The sequence below is a fragment of the Canis lupus genome, chromosome 6 (genome assembly GCF_048164855.1).
Source record: "Canis lupus baileyi chromosome 6, mCanLup2.hap1, whole genome shotgun sequence".
In the NCBI taxonomy this organism is placed as follows: Eukaryota; Metazoa; Chordata; class Mammalia; order Carnivora; family Canidae; genus Canis; species Canis lupus.
In genome coordinates, this window is record NC_132843.1 from 38,475,602 (window position 1) to 38,493,007 (window position 17,406).

General features: G+C 39.7%; 1 protein-coding gene across 28 annotated transcripts in view; it reads left to right on the forward strand.

The window, feature by feature from the left end:
- UBAP2L (ubiquitin associated protein 2 like) overlaps positions 1–17,406 on the forward strand; it is a 41,430-nt gene that overhangs the window by 7,805 nt on the left and 16,219 nt on the right. For 7 of the 28 annotated variants that reach the window (XM_072829660.1, XM_072829659.1, XM_072829663.1 and 4 more), the window contains exons 5-13: positions 2,669–2,870; positions 3,284–3,379; positions 3,784–3,829; positions 4,312–4,424; positions 6,939–7,013; positions 8,943–8,995; positions 10,594–10,679; positions 12,943–13,114; positions 17,016–17,214. In XM_072829660.1, the coding sequence (XP_072685761.1) occupies positions 2,669–2,870; positions 3,284–3,379; positions 3,784–3,829; positions 4,312–4,424; positions 6,939–7,013; positions 8,943–8,995; positions 10,594–10,679; positions 12,943–13,114; positions 17,016–17,214 (1,042 nt within the window). The remainder of the gene's footprint in view (positions 1–2,668; positions 2,871–3,283; positions 3,380–3,783; positions 3,830–4,311; positions 4,425–6,938; positions 7,014–8,942; positions 8,996–10,593; positions 10,680–12,942; positions 13,115–17,015; positions 17,215–17,406) is intronic. The other 21 variants (XM_072829676.1, XM_072829675.1, XM_072829682.1 and 18 more) reach the window with 5 other exon arrangements.

Below are 17,406 nucleotides of genomic sequence, written 5' to 3' on the forward strand. Positions count from 1 at the left end.
AATCTTTAAAAAAAAAAAGAACAACTTCTTTAAAAAAAAAGTCTGGATTTCTTTCTTCCCTCCCTCTCTCCCCCTTCCTTTCTTCCTTTCTTTTTCTTTGCGTAAGTCACATTTTGTTTCACTTTCTAGCATCTTCTGCCTAATGCTGCAAATCTAACCTTCTATAGTATCAGAAAGGAAAATAAACTGGAGAATGTAGGCTTGTGGCATGAATAAAACAGCCACTAGTGAAACCAGTGGGGAGTAATAGCAACTGCCAAGGGAAGTTGGATGTTGGTGGATGAGATCATATCAGAAAACTGCAGCACCTTTGGGAAGATTATAGTAATTCCTTTTCCTTATAAACCTGGGTAGTGCCAGCAGCTGATACATACCATAGAGAAGGAAAAAGGTGAGAAGTTTCTGAAACTTGCCAGACAGACTAGCTGAAAACTCTGAGAGCTAGCTGTTTTGAGTCTAGTTTCCAGGGTTCCTGATGCAGATTTAGTTATAATAGGGATACTATAACTTATGAATCGAAGCTACTGTGAGCATAGAATGACCCACCAGTTGTAGTGTGGAATGAGCTTAGACTGGAAGGGTAGGCAACAAGGAGCTGCCAAGTCCTGGATGGATACTTAATCTTTTTAAAAATTATTAGTGAACGATTATAGATTCTTCAGAATATGTGAATATGATTTTGCTATAATTTTAAGCTGAGTTTTTAACTTAAAAACTTTTTAAAAATTATAGTGAAATAGGGCAGCCCAGGTGGCTCAGCGGTTTGGCACCGCCTTGGCCCAGGGCCTGATCCTGGAGACCGGGGATCAAGTCCCACGTTGGGCTCCCTGTGTGGAGTCTGCTTCTCCCTCTTGCCTGTGTCTCTGCCTCTCTCTCTCCCCCTCCCTCCCTCTCTGTCTCTCATGAATAAATAAAATTTTTAAATAAATAAATTATAGTAAAATATATTTAAAATTTATCATTTTAACCATTTTTAAGTGTACAATTTAGTGGCATTAAATACACTGATGATGTTGTACAACCATTAGCATTACGCATTTGCAGGACTTTTTCATTTCCTAAATACTGTATCTATTAATAACCCCCTGTCCGCATATTGCCAGCTCCTGGTAACGTCTTCTATTTTCTGTTTCTATGAATTTGCCTATGCTAGGTACCTCATGTAAGTGGAATCATACAGTATTTGCTTTTTTATGTCTTATTTGGCATGGTGTTTTTAGATGCTCATATTGTGGCCATGTGTCAGAATTTCACTTCTTTTTAAGGCTGAACAATATTCTTTTTTTTTTAACAATATTCTAATATATGTATATGCCATATTTTATTCATCCGTTGATGGACACTTGGAATTATTTGGAAGAAAGTTATAGACGTCATAAAATACTCTGCAGCATGGTTCCCTTAAAGAAGGATACTCTTCTATATGATCACAATATTGTCAACTCTGGAAAAATTAAGTCATTTCATATTATACTTGGTCCATATTCTTGAAAGTTATTAGATATTAGATAGCTGTTGCTGAGCACTAGGTCCTTGAGTAAGATGGTAACTAGGCTAGTAAAGATCTGGTAGTTTTGGTGTTTGGAAATTTTGGTTTGTACATATTTTCTGCAAAGATAGTGTGAATGAAGGGGTGTGTTTTTAAAATTTCAAATTTATAAAACTCATTTCTTGAGGAATGAGGTTTTTGCAAGACGGATTAGCTTATTTTCCTTATCACAAATTTTCCCTCCTGCAGTGTGGAATGAATCATAGATTATTCTGCTTTGGGGAAAGTTTAATTGGACTATATCAAGTTAGGAAGTATAAGTAGAATACAATATGTAAAACCTGGAATGGAGGGCTTCCTATAGTCCATGTCTCAGGGCCAGGGCTGTGCCTTCTTGACTGCTACCTGGTCTTTTAGCAAAAGAAGTTGGTGTGCATGTCAGGGAGTGGGGTTGGGGGTGGTGTAGTGAGGAGTAGGTGTAGTTATTCTCCTAAATTCTGGTTACTTGATTAGAGAATGCCTATGCTGTTCATTCATTCTGAATTCAAAGTTAACCTTTAGAAACTTTAATTTTTAAGTTATTCTTCTTTTAAAGATTTTATTTGTTCATGAGAGACAGAGAGGCAGAGACATATACAGGGGGAGAAGTAGGCTTCCCCTGCAGAGAGCCTACTGGGGACTTGATCCTAGGACCCCAGGATCACCACCTGAGCCAAAGGCAGACACTAAACCACTAAGCCACCCACGTGCCCCAGCCTTTAGAAACTTTTAGTTTTCTTTTCTGCTATGACATGAATAAGACTATAAAAAATTGAGTGTCACTGAATCCAAAGGGAGTTAATTTTTTCAGCCCAGGAAACACACTTGAAAGATAAGGACCAGTAACTAGGTTTTTTGACTAATTTGCCTAGTGACTACACTGGATGATCTTGACCATCCCTTTGGAAGTGATCCCTGCAATCCAGCTATAAGTGCCTCCTGTATAAAAAAGGATTTTAGTTTTGCAGTGATAGAATTTGTTTTGAGATTGTATCCTCCATTTAAATAGATATAAATTAGTAGAAATGTTTTAGATTTGGATAATGAGAGAGGAATGGTTAACAGTTTTCCCAACTTTTACCTGTGGCTTCCCAATAGCAATCCGTATTGATTCGATGTCATTGCTCTGCTCTTCTTTAGCATTCGTGGGAGATGGTCGGGAAGAAGAAGGGAGTCTCAGGACAGAAGGATGGTGGCCAAACGGAATCCAACGAGGAAGGCAAAGAAAATCGAGACCGTGACAGAGACTATAGTCGGCGACGTGGTGGGCCACCAAGACGGGGGAGAGGTGCCAGCCGTGGACGAGAGTGTATGCATAGGGCTTTATCAAAACCAGCTGTGGGTCAGTAATGTCTGGACATCAGGGATGTCAGGGCTCTGCTAGGCTGGACGTAGTCACCATTTTATCATTCTTTTTAGTTTTTTCTTGCCTCCATTTGTTCTGAGACCCGGGTATCTCTCTTTTTTTTTTTTTTTTTTTAAATTTTTTTTTTGGGGGGGTATCTCTTATATGTAACATTTTCTGGCTACAGCTACCAGTTTGGTATGAAATTACCCTGCAGTCATTTGTAAAATTGTCTGACTTAGACCTCTCTGTTGTGGTTCATGACCTTCCCCTAGTAACCATCATGTCCCATCTATCCAGCTCACTTTCTTTTCCTTGTTTTTGTCTCCCCACACCATCTGTACGTGCTACTTACATATTTACATAAATTCTATTGACTCTGCTCTGGCTATCTGTGTTTTTAATTTCAGTTCGGGGTCAGGAAAATGGATTAGATGGCACCAAGAGTGGAGGGCCTTCTGGAAGAGGCACAGAAAGAGGCAGAAGAGGACGTGGCCGAGGCAGAGGTGATCGATTTCTTGGGGGGCAGGGTTATTCTTGCTAGTTCTATACGGGTTTACTTTATTTGAAAACCAGCAAATTTACATGGCATCTCATGACCCTAATTGTTGAGATGTTATGCAAATTATAGAGATTGTGGAGTGGGAAGTGGAAAAGAAGGTAGGTGTCATTTTCTTTAGTCTTTATTGTTGATGTTAAAGTATTTGCTTAAGGACTCAGCAGTTTGGTCAGCAAAGGAACAATCTGTCAATAGTAATGAGTATACTACTGTAGTATATTGACTATACTACAGGGTGATAGAAAAAATATTTAATAATATCAACCACTTACTATTCCAGAGTTACCTTAGTTGGCAAGGTAGTTTTATATTAATTTCTAAAACATTTCTTTCTCTTTTTTTTGTTGTTAGGTGGCTCTGGTAGACGAGGAGGAAGGTTTTCTGCTCAAGGAATGGGGTAGGTTTCATTGATTTGATGCCAGACTTTTTAACTATTTTTCCCCTATGTATCACTATAATATTCTAGAGTGGCTGATATCTTGGTATCCTGAGGATAACCGAAATGCGATTAGAAAGCTTTCTAGATCATTTAATCAGATAGGTATGTAGACTTAGGGCCTACAGATAAATGTTTACCACCTGGGTCATTACCTCTCATAGCTTTATTTGAATGCATATAACTGTTGTCTTCCAATATTCCGTGTGGATTTTATTATGATTATTGATGTCCTAATCCAAAATAGGTCAAGATTTAAATTGAGATTACACCATAGAATTTAGGTGAGGAAAGGAGACATATACAGGATTGTAGAATGGGGCTGTGGTTGATCTGTACTAGGAAAAAGTCAGGATTCTTGTGGCCCTCCTCGCTGAGTTAATATTTGCTGGTGCTGCTTAGAGGTCAGAGACTCTTTTAAGCTTTTTTTTCCCCACCCCCAGAACCTTTAACCCAGCTGATTATGCAGAGCCGGCCAATACTGATGATAACTATGGCAATAATAGCGGGAATACGTGGAACAACACTGGCCACTTCGAACCAGATGATGGGACGAGTGAGTGACTGTTTATTGTTTCCTGTCTCTAAAAACCTAAGGAAATAATTACTTTGAGGTTGTGGTCACATTTACAAGTAGATGAATAGTTTTCTGGCGCAGAGATAGGGGAGATAGAGATGGCCATTGAAATACTGTCTCTTCTCTTCCCTGACTGGGTGCCTGTAGGCACTTCATAACGCTGTTTCAGCTGGTCTTCATCACTGTTCTGTGAGATTGACACTGATCGTCCTCTCCAGATGACAGACTGAAAGGGTGGTTGTGAGTGAAATTTGCTAGTATTTGAACTCAGAATTGCTGGACTCAAAGCCCATGCTCCTTCTATCTCCCTGTGTGGCTGCCATTAGGTCCAGGTATGATTCCTAGGGTTTCTGTTAGGGTGTCTAGCTCTGCCTTCTGAAAAGGTATCCTTAATTAATCAAGCCACTACTTGTAGAGGTGAACATTGCCCAGAATCAAAGCTCACTGATTATTTTTTGGCACTGAGATAATACCTTTTTTCCCTTCATTTTTGGAAAAATTTCCATATCTAGGAAAAAATGAAATTGTATTTTTCTAGCTCTATTTATTTATTGGATTGTCTTCTGAACATCAAAGGATACTAGGGGGTTTGAATAAGATTTTTTTTTTTAATTTTTTTTGAATAAGATTTTTTGTTAGCTAATTTTAGTGTCTGTATCTGGGTAGGATGTATATATTTAAGGATATTTTAGACTTGTGGGATACAGCAAGATGTGTTTTGGAATAAAAAATACTTTAACCTTTTTTTATTATTTTTTAATTTATTTATTCATGAAAGAGACAGAGAGAGAGAGGGGCAGAGACATAGGCAGAGAGAGAAGCAGACTCCTCATAAGGAGCCCAATGTGGGACTTGATCCTGAATCCTGGGATCACACCCTGAGCCGAAGGCAGGTGCTCAACTGCTGAGTAACCCAGGCGTCCCTACTTTTACCCTTTTATTTATTTTATTTTATTTTTTTAAGATTTTATTTCTTCATGAGAGACACAGAGAGAGAGGGGCAGAGACACAGGCATAGGGAGAAGCAGGCTCCATGCAGGGAGCCCGATGTGGGATTCGATCCCAGGTCCCCAGGATCATGCCCTGGGCCGAAAGCGGCGTTAAACTGCTGAGCCACCGGGCCTGCCCATTTTTACCCTTTTAAATAAGAACCGTCTCTGGGCTCCAGAGTTTTTTATTATTATTATTATTATTATTATTATTTATTTATTTATTTATTTATTTATAAAAAGATTTTTTTAAATCTGTTTATTCATGAGAGACACACACAGAGAGAGAGGCAGAGACACAGGCAGAGGGAGAAGCAGTCCCGACACGGGACTCGATCCCAGGTCTCCAGGATCACACCCTGGGCCGACACTAGCACTAAACCCCTGAGCCATCTGGGCTGCCCTCCAGAGTATTTTATTATGGGATCACCAACTTCCTTATGCTTGAGCCAGCACATGGAGAGCTTGAGACCTTTTTCTCCTGTAAAGGGAGAAATTATTATTATGATATCACCAACTTCCTTATGCCTGAGCCAGCACATGGAGAGCTTGAGACCTTTTTCTCCTGTAAAGGGGGAAATGAGTTAATAGTAGAGTGTGAGTTAGGTTCTTTGACTCCTTACCCATTTATTTGCCTTGCCCCTTTTCAAATATCATTGATCTTTGTCTTCTGTCTTTAGGATAGCCTTTGGCACAAGCAGTTCATCTACTGCCCACAAAATGTTATATTATACCTCAGGTTCTAAATGTTACTAGCTTTTTGTTTATCACACTATCTTAGAAATTCATTTTGAATACAATTTTCCCATTGGTGGAGGCTGAAGTTGAGTTATTGACAAGATGGTTATCTTTTTATGACATAGACCAGTTGGCTATGAAATATCTTTTTTATTCTTTGGAGGCACATAGTTGTACTTCATTCATCTTTTGATGGTTTTATAGAGGCAGTGGTAGCAGTGTAGCAGTCTGAATAACAAAACTTACTGTTTTTGAGTTCTAGTTCTTGGGCATTTGATTTTTTATCATTGGTAGAAAAAATAATAGGTGTTGAGGGGTTTGTTTTCAGTTGTGGCTAGAAAATTAGGCATGGAGTTGCAAGATTGCAAGCCTTAGCTGTTTTCAGCAAAGATGTAGTTTGGAAAACTAGAAATTATAAGGTGTGTATTTATGTCTTTTGAGTAGAGAATGGCAGATTTGGGAGGTTAGAATCAGAAATCTGATTTGTGGCTGAATGAAAAACTATGTGATGCTGCTATCAACTTGTTAATGTGAAAGAATTGTAAAATGCATTTCAGTTCATTTGCAGTTTGAACTGACCTTCCTGCATGATCTCTCTGTTTTCATGATAGCATACTTCAAATTCCCTATTTTACTTAAAAAGAATTTCAAACCTACCCTTAAAATATCCACAGGTACAATGGGAATTATGTTTTTGGGGAAAATGTTTTCATTCATAAGCAAAATTTCACTGGTTGTTTTTTCTTTTTTTCTTTTTTTGTTTCAGGACTTGATTTCATTGGGGTTGAGGGGTCAAATTATCCCCGAAAATTTGAGACTGCTCCTGGTATGATACATCCAGGTGCCTAAACTGCCCCGGATATTTTTACAGATTTTTATGAATTGAAATATCTGTGGATATGTCATTTTTCTGTCGTCTTGCTTTTTTTCCTTTTCTGCCTTTCTCATATTCTGTGCTTTTTTTCCTTAAAAAATTTTGTTCATTAACAAATATTTAACATTTACATTGACTACTGTCTGCTGACAGAATGGAAACCTTTGTCATTCAGACCCTTTGTGCTCTTTCTATTCCTTCGTGCCTCCTCAGTACAGCCTTCTTGGCCACGACTGTGCATTCTGTATGGGATCAAGTAGGCATCTGCGTTCTTCCTTTCCATCCCAGATGCAGTCGTCAGAGTGCAGGAAAACATTTCTGCCTTGAGAGGGTCTGTCAGTAGGAGGTAACTTCCCAGGTCACTTTCAACTCCAGGATTATGTATATGGACAGATCTTGGGCTCCATTTATCTAGAGCAGGATGGATGTCAATGCAGAGGAAGAAGAGTCACCAGAGAGAGAGAATGTGCTTTATAACTTGTCTGACCTGAGATTGAACTTTATTTTATTTTATTTTATTTTATTTTATTTATTTTTTTTTGAGATTGAACTTTAGTTTGGTTTGGAGAAGGTTGCCATCTTTAAGTGGTTTGGAATTTCCGTGGACCAGTTATAATGGCCTGGGAGAGGCATTATAATGAACATCTTTTTTTCTAGGAAATAGAGTTATTTCATTATCAAAAGTTTAGAAGATTTAATTTTTTTTAAAGATTATATTATGAAGTAATCTCCACACCCAACATGGAGCTTAAACACATGACCCCAAGATCAAGAATTGCATGTTCTACTGATGGAGTCAGCCGGGCACCCCTAGAAGAATTTCTGTGGGCTTTGTAGATGAATATTTCTCTTCAGAGACAGTGAAATATCTGAATGCCAGACTTTCATTCTTAGAACAAAGTTTCTTCATTTGGAAAGAAGGCTTTAAAGTTAATCGGTGTGTACTGTTCTAGAGAAGAAAATGAGAAATGTCCTTTTATATAGGCAGGTTGTTATTTCTTACTCTGGTCTTTTGGTTAAGGGAAGAATCCTGGCTCTCAGAACAGTTTCCCTTTCTGAGGATACGTGTATACACGAAGCAAAACAATAGGAGTGTTTAAGGTGGTTTGATTGCTGATGGACCTTTTCTCTAGAAACTCTCCTGACTTCATTGTTACCACCATGAGGAGGGTGTACACCTGCATTGTCTGCACCGTGCCCTTGGCAGATAGATGCCATGTTCTATAGGATTAGGATTAGGATAACTAACAGACACATTTGTTTCTTCAGTTTTGTCCAGTGTCTTCTGAAAAGAGCAGACCTGTGAGAGTTTCTGTGGTTAGACTTAAAAGATCTATAAATTTGACTGCTGCTGAGTATGCATTTTTAAAGTGAGCTCCTATAGCAGATGTTTGTCCCTGCCCTTAGTTTGGAAGCCTGTCTACTTTCACTGCTGTTCCACGATCACGTGGCAGCCATTTGTATTCCTCATCACTGCTATTCTCTCTCCAGACTGCCCACTGTGTTGTCTTATACCAGATGAGTAGGTGTAGTTTATGTTCTGGTTTACATTGGCTGCTGCCATTTCACTTGAACTAACCACTAAGTCAGAGGGCTGAAGGATGTAAGAGATTGCCTGGAGCATTGCGTCTGTGGTCCCCCCACCCCCAACCCCCCACTATCTTTGCTGTTAAAACTAACAAAACCTGAAAGTAAGTGTGAAATCATAATCTTATTAAAACCCTGGTGTTCTGAGGTATCACTCTAGTCTTTTTCTCTCCTTAGAGCCTAGGAATCCCTTCTGATTACTAAAATCTGGTTACACTTTAGGCTGCCAAAATGTTAATACATTAGTGTTTTTTGCACATGCTTTGTATTGGCACTTAAAGTACTTCACTGTTTTCTCTTTATTGCCAGGTGCGTGGAGGACTGCAACAGAGGAATGGGGAACTGAAGATTGGAATGAAGATGTAGGTATTCCCAGGTCATTCCTCACTAGTGCCTTCTATCCTTAAGTGGTGTTTAGGGATAGAAAATGGGTATGTTTCTACCCCTTAAAATCACCCTTGAGATTCTGACCCAAAACTTTTACATCCAAAATAGTGTTCTGAGCCAGAACATTTCACATATGTTATATGAAGGAGACTGGGCATGAACAGGACTCTGTGGAACCAGACTATGGAAAGGGCAAGTGCACCTGTGTAAGTCCAATATCTGATTGTCGGATTTATCCCAGGAAGAGATGGTGGTTGGGTAGGGCACCAGAAATGGAGTCAGGCAGGTAGTGCACTGAGTAATAGCTGACTCCTTTGGAGTTAGTTCCGTTATTTGGTTTACATTCAGGCACTGAAGTATGGTCCTGTAATTGGCTTAGAGGTGGGTGCAAAATGAAAGATACGGTATCATGTCCTCAAGTTTACAATCTGGTTGGTTCTGGAACCCTTCTATTCACTTGAAGCCCAACTGTGTAATTGAGATGAATATATAGAACTGGCTGTCTTCCAGCTTGACTCAACTTGGAAGCCTCATACATGGGTGGTACAAAGATGACACATAAACAAGCTCCATGAATTCTCTGGAGTAGAACCTGAGCGAAAGAATTCTGCTGATTCTTGGTCACAGTCAAGCTTTTGTTGTGAATTCTAGTTTTCAGTGATCATGGATTAACTTTTTTAACATTTTCAGTCTACTTTCATATATTTGTATCTATTCAGGCAAGACAGCTCATACAGTGAGAGGGTGATATGTCAAACTTTTGATTTGTGAGATCTGAGTTTTTAAAATTTCAGATGCATCAGCATCAGAGGGTGATTCTTTTCGGTTGTAACTGAGCTAGATTGCCTTGTGAATACTTTCTATGATTTGGCTTGTCTGTTTAAGCAATTTTCAGAGAATGGTATATTTGGAGGAATGGATTCCCTGGTTTTTAGAGAAGAGATTTTAATCAGAAAGTGAAAACAAAACCAAAACAAGTTTTACATAGTAGGATGAATTTTTCCTTAACAATTGCTTATCGAGTTTTAGGGTTTTACAATGCAAAGAGTAGGTGTAATAAAGTCACTATTAAGGCAAAAATTGCATATTGTTGAAATTATCCCTAAAAAGACCTTAATACACCAGCACTTGGGTTCTTACTGCTCAAAAGCTAGGAGTTAATTAAATTATTTTATTTCTGTCTTTGTCTTGGCTGTAACCTTTCTTTGAAAGGAGCAGTGGAAGATTAAAGTTTGGTTTGGGTAGCGGTGGGAGTTGGGAACTCTGATGAGAAAGTATAATAAGGTTTCTCTATTTCTGTGTGGCGTGTGTACTCAGCTTCTCATAAGTTGAATGTGCGTATCCTGTGACTCCACTATATTTTATTAGGTTTCTTGATTTTACCCTCTCGATAAAATCATTGAACCTGTCTAGAAGGGGCATGCAAGTCAATCCATGTAGGGTTCCTCTGGGTAGGTGGTCCTCTTTTCTGAGGGTTTTTCCTTTACCTTTGTATTAAATTCCACTTACCTATGCCAAGTTTCTGACTGTAGCCCACCTAACACCAGGAGTGACTAATCTCTCTGTTTTCCAGCTTTCTGAGACCAAGATCTTCACTGCCTCTAATGTGTCTTCAGTACCTCTGCCTGCGGAGAATGTGACAATCACTGCTGGTCAGAGGCAAGTGTGTGGTAAAGTTCAGCGTCTTTTCCCAGGAGGACCTGGTGAGAGAGCTGCAAGGAGGAGTAGCACTGGGCCTTTTATAAGCTCCCATGGTGCTAGTAGTAATGGTACCCAAGCCTACTAGGTTCCTCTCCAGTTGATCGATAGGTTTATAGGAGTAGATTTACTGAGTAGAAGTCCATATATTATAATTTTAAAGATGATTCTCTTCATAATAGCCTCTTTAATTACATAGGTCGATCTGAATTAAAACTTAAGCATAATGTAACTTTTCTGGTAGTAAGGTAAAGTTAAACATGGAAATATTTTCATTTATTTGAGTTTGCAGAACTGTTCAGTAGCTTCTCAGGCTTTATAATTAAAATCTTTGTCCACTGAGTCTACTGAGTAAATTGATCAGTTCTACCTTAGGATCTGGCTAATGAACTTTTTTGAACTTGAACCCTAGGTCTTAGGGTCAGGAGAGGGAAATATACCTACCAGGAATATTTTTATCCCTGGAAAGCCTCTTGGATTATTTCTAGACGTGGGTATGATAGGTATGATAGGTCTAGACTCAGAGGGTCCTAAATTGCACTAGAAATAGGATATTAGGGACATCGTCCCCAGAAGTGAGGTGTATTGTTTTTCTGAAACCAATTCTTCAATTCTTTGACACCAACCAGATGTTCAATAATTCAGTTCAATTCTGACAGTATCCAGAGTTAGCACAGACCCTAGTTGACACCTTTATTCCATAAGACTGCCCTTGCTTTCGAGGTCAGCTGCAACTTGAGCTCAGGCTATCCACACATTTCTGCCTGGCTGACTACAGATTTGGGGATTCTCATAGCCTCCTTCTTAGGTTCAGTAATCAGCTAAAATGACTCACAGAACTTAAGGAAGAGTTTCCTTGCCATAGCTGGTTTATCATAACCAGTGCCAAATATAAGACTTGGATGCGGCAGGGCATGGCATGGGGTGCAAAGCCTTGAAGTTTCATTACTTAGATTGGCCTGATTGATTAAGCTGTTGGCTGTTGAAGGCAGTTTCCAGCTCCCTTGCAACAGTAAAAGTGGGTAGTGTGTGCCAGGGCTGAAAGTTCTAATCTTCTGATCCCCTTCCTGGTGTTTCTGGTGGCAGCCCCCTTCCTGAAGCTATGTGGGGGGGCCTCTCACTCTGAGTAACCTCATTATTGTAAACTTTGGTTGAAAGAGGCTCATTGGGATGCCTGGGTGGCTCAGTGGTTGAGCATCTGCTTTTGGCTCAGGGCATAGTCCTGGGGTTCTGGGATTGAGTCCTGCATTGGGCTCCCTGCAAGGAGCCTGCTTCTCCTTCTGCCTGTGTCTCTGCCTCTTTCTGTGTCTCTTAGGAATAAATAAATAAAGCTTTCAAAAAAAAAAAAAAAGGCTCATTATGGGACACCTGGGGTTGCTCAGTCAATTAAGCATCCAACTCTTGATTTTGGATCAGGTCATGATCTCTTAGAGTCATGAGATGGAGCCCCATGTAGTGCTCCATCCTGGGCATGGAGTCTGCTTAAGATTCACTTTCTCTAATAAAAATAACAAAACACACTCAGGAAATTTTAAGGGTTTTAGAAGCTCTGTGCCAAGAACTAGAGGTAAAGTCAAGCTATATGTTTTTATTATACCACAACTAACTTTGGAAACTTTCTTTTTAAGATTTTATTTATTTATTCATGAGAGACAGAGAGAGGCAGAAACACAGGCAGAGAGAGAAGCAGGCTCCATACAGGGAGCCCGACGCGGGACTCGATCCTGGGTCTCCAGGATCAGGCCCTGGGCTGAATGAAAGCAGCGCTAAACTGCTGAGCCACCTGGACTGCCCAACTTTGGAAATTTCATAAAAATTAAGGGGGGTAATTCCAAAGACACTTGAGAAAGATGCCAGTGTTCTGGTGTATGTTTTTATGTATTAGGTATTGGTAATGACAAGTATTCAGTATTAAAACAATTGGCTAAAAACTTGTAAATTTTGGCCCAATATCACGCTACTGTGTTCAAACTAACATTTGCTATTCTATTAAATTGATTTCACTAAATTGAAATATTTAACATTATTATGCTTGACAACACCACTGGAATACAGCTAGATCATGTATGGCTCTTATATATAAATTATTTTGGCAAATTAAGCATTTCAGGTCTTTGTGTTTTTGATGTGTGACTTTATTTTGACCTAACCATAATTTGAGTTGGAAGTTGGGGAATGCTATAGAATGTTCCATCATTATCAAGATATTGCATCCCTCCACTAGAATTGACCTTGCTGTTCTATTGGGGAAGACACCATCTTCAGTGGAGAATGATTCATCTAATCTGGATCCATCTCAGGCTCCTTCTCTTGCCCAGCCTCTTGTGTTCAGTAATTCGAAGCAGAGTGCCATAACACAGCCTGCTTCTGGAAACACATTTTCTCATCACAGTATGGTAAGTAAGAAACATGGTGTCTTTTAACCACACTTTCCTGTCAACCCCAGCACATACATGCAATATTGCCTTCTGGTGACACAGATTTGGGGCAGGGTAAAGCATCCCCTTTTGTGCCTTAAGCAACCTTAGATGTAGAAATAAAGAGTTGTATAGTAAGGGTGCCACCAGAGGAGGACTTAGTTTTGGATGGACTAAGTCTTCTAAAAATGAGTCAGCATCACTTACTGAATGCTCACTGTGCTGAACATTATTTGCTCTTAAAGAAGAAAAAAAATGACAAAATTTTAATCTTTTTTTAATCTTAAACTTTGATGGAAGGTTGTAGCACTTCCCTATTTCTTCATAGAGCAGTATTACCATAAATTGTTTAAACCAGACATTTTTGGACTAGACTTCCAAAAACTTGAGGTTTTCCTGAATGTTTCTACTTACTATCTGTTACTCCTTTTTTCTATAAGCAAGGATCAGGTCACTTGCTCTGTGTGCCTTATAGAGCTGTAGAAAGATGGAATAAGATCATGGATAAGGGCTCTACAACTGAGAGCAACAGTGATACTGTTTATTAATACATAGAATACTTATGGCCATATGACTCATTGATTCAGCTAAAACATTCAAGGTCGTTAACTATAGCAAAAAAATCATTTAAGCTAGGGATGCCTGGGTGGCTCAGCGGTGGAGCATCTGCCTTTGGCTCAGGGCGTGATCCCGAATCCGGGATCTGGGATTGAGTCCCACATTGGGCTCCTTGCAGGGAGCCTGCTTCTCCCTCTGCCTGTGTCTCTGCCTCTCTCTCTCTCTTTCTCACTCTCTCTCTCTCTGTCTCTCATGAATAAATAAATAAAATCTTAAAAAAAAAAAATTTAAGCTGAACTAAGATGATGCAAGGACCTTTTTTTTTTTTTTTTGTCACTTAAAGGAAACTTTATTTGCAGTAAATAAGGATCATTTGGGGAGAGACCTATTTTGGGTGGGGAGGGACCAATTTTTTTTTTTAATAGCAAATCCTAAGAAGAATTGCTTTTTCTTTTTTTCTCTTTGCTTTTCCCTTCCTGTCTGTTTATTTTTTGGTGGAGGTATACTGTAGTTGTAAGAGGTAAGAGACCATGTGTGTGCATATAGTTTTATTTTTCTAGTAGTAGGATTATAGTAATTATTTTAAATGGGAAACAGCTGAGCTAGCCTCTGATCCAGAACTGTCAGTTTTTAACTACTGTCTTAAAATTTTGTGTGTGTTAATAGTAATTTGGTAATTACTCTGTCATATATGAAAGGTGACAGGTGAGAAAAGGTGGGAAAGAAGGGACGGGGAGTGGAACATTAGGAACAGTAGGATTAAAAAAATGAGACAAAAATCATAAGATGGGGTCATGAAGATAAGGAAATAACTGTCAATTCTTGAGATATATATGGCAGGAAAAGGTGAAGTGCTCTGTATTTCTTTTAATTGGCTTTATAATGTCTGGAATTGTGAAGATTTACAACCAAATTCAAACTCTGATATCGAAATTAATGTCAGCATATTTCATTTATCCTAACATTCTGTTTAATATGTCACATGAAGTTAAAGTAAATAAAAATAACGTCGTATTCTATTAGTTATATTAATCAGTGTGCTATTTATTTTTAATGTTAGAGGATTAATTTTCCTTAAAACATAATAAATGTAAATAATACAGGCCTTCCCCATTATCGTGGATGATACATGGACATTATCTAATGTGCTATCTCTTTTTTTAAATATTTATATTTACTTATTCATGAGAGAGAGAGGGAGAGAGAGAGACAGAGACAAAGACAAAAGCAGAGGGAGAAGCAGGCTCCATGCAGGGAGCCTGATGTGGGACTCGATCCCGGAACCCTGGAATCACTCCCCGGGGCCAAAGGTGCTAAACTGCTGCACCACGCAGGTGTCCCGTGCTATGTTTTTTCTTTTCTTTTCTTTTCTTTTCTTTTCTTTTCTTTTCTTTTCTTTTCTTTTCTTTTCTTTTCTTTTCTTCTTTCTTTTCTTCTTTCTTTTCTTCTTTCTTTCTTTCTTTCTTTCTTTCTTTTCTTTCTCTTTCATTTTTTAAAGGTTTATTTATTTATTTATTTATTCAGAGAGAGCGAGAGAGGGGCAGAGACAGGCAGAGGGAGAAGCAGGCTCCGTGCAGGAAGCCTGACATGGGACTCGATCCTGGGTCTCCAGGATCACACCCTGGGCTGCAGGCGGCGCTAAACCGCTGCGCCACCGGGGCTGCCCTTTTTTAAAATTTATTAATGAGAGACACAGAGAGAGGGAGACAGAGACACAGGCAGAGGGAGAAGCGGGCTCCATGCAGGGAGCCCGATGTGGGACTGCATCTGGGGTCTCCAGAATCAGGCCCTGGGCTGAAGGCGGCACTAAACCTCTGAGCCACCGGGGCTGCCCTCCTGTGCTATGTCTTTAATGTAAAGCTTTGCACTTGCAGACTATTTGATAATCATTGCTATGTGAGATCATCTCTCTGTCACAATCCCATACTTTCAACTTGACTTTTGGTGTTTGTTTTTATAATCTTGTGATGTAGACTGAAGTGGGAAAAATGACTTACTTTGGATTGGACAGATTGGTTTTGTATAAGAAAGCTCTGCTCAGGGGCACCTGGGTGGCTCAGTCAGCTAAGTGTCCCTCTTGGTTTTGGCTCAGATTGTGATCTCGAGGTTGAGGGATTGAGCCCTGCACCAGGCTCTGTGCTCAGTGGGGAATCTGCCTGGGATTCTGTCGCCCTCCCTTCCCCCACTTGTGCTTTCTCTCTCTCTCTAAAAATAATTAAATCTTCAAAATAAAACAAAGCACTGCTTAATGTTGATGAGGATGAAATGTTGAGTAAGACCCTAAGGAAAACTAGATTTTAAATCTCCCTGAAGGGATCCCTGGGTGGTGCAGCGGTTTAGCACCTGTCTTTGGCCCAGGGCGCGATCCTGGAGACCCGGGATCGAATCCCACATCGGGCTCCCGGTGCATGGAGCTTGCTCCTCCCTCTGCCTGTGTCTCTGCCTCTCTCTCTGTGTGTGTGACTATCATAAATAAAAAAATAAATAAATAAATAAATAAATAAATCTCCCTGAATGTGTTTTGGAGTAGTCAGGGCCTTCATCTTCTGGAGGAGGCTAGTCTTACCTGGCAATAGGGAGTGGGGAAAATCTCCCCAAAGCATTGAGTAAATTTTGCTTTGTTATTCGTGATCATGATCACTCTATAGAACTTGGATCCACACAGACAAAACAAATCATATTGAGTCATTATTTGATTGTCTAGTGCAGAAGTTTTGATAGGCCCTTGGCTTCTTCTCTTTGCTTCTGTGCTAGTTTACTAGCAGCATTGAGGTGAGGCTCCCGTCAGTTCTTCTTACTCTGCAGCTATTTAGTGGAGGGGGGAATGACCTTCTTGATTAAAGTGAAATTTGATGTTAGCTTTCATATTAATTTAATAATTACATACTGGTTGATTTAAAACTTTAAAAGGGAAAAAAATTTCTTCTAGTCATTAGATCTTTATCCCTGGGGAGGAAGTGATAGTGTAACTTTTAATGGTTCTCATCTTTTTGAGTGCTTATTATGTGCCATGCATGTATTAAATGCTTTATGTACATAATCTGTTTGATCCTCCTCCAACTTTATGCAATACTATTTTCAGGTAAGGAAAATGAGGTACAGAAAAATTACAAATAACTTTTCCACGATTACATAGCCAGGATTTGAAAGGAGGCAGTCTGGCTGCAGAGATTGTGCCCTAAAGGGCTAGATTGTGTACTCAGTCTAGTGACATTCTTTACTTGTCTGATCTCTACTGGCTCTCCCTGTAGAAAAGTGTGTTTCTGAGTAGTGAACACATTTGCTTGCTGTAGATATTTCTCCTCTCTGTGTTGATTTACAGGTGAGCATGTTAGGGAAAGGATTTGGTGATGTCGGTGAAGCCAAAGGTGGCAGTACCACAGGCTCCCAGTTCTTGGAGCAGTTCAAGACTGCTCAGGCCCTGGCCCAATTGGCAGCACAACATTCTCAGTCTGGAACCACCACCACCTCCTCTTGGGACATGGGCTCTGCCTCCCAATCCCCTTCGCTGGTGCAGTACGGTGAGAAGGATGGAAAGTGACTTGAATTCTTTAAGCATTGGAGCATTAATCCCAGGAGCTGGCAAAAGTCAGGGGTGGGGTTGGGTGGAAAACGTGTCCTGAAGTTAGGGGAAGGGCTGCCAGCTGGCTAGTTTCCCGAACTGATTTTCCCCAGTCAGATAGGCTGAGTTTAGAAAGCTAGGGGGAATAGTA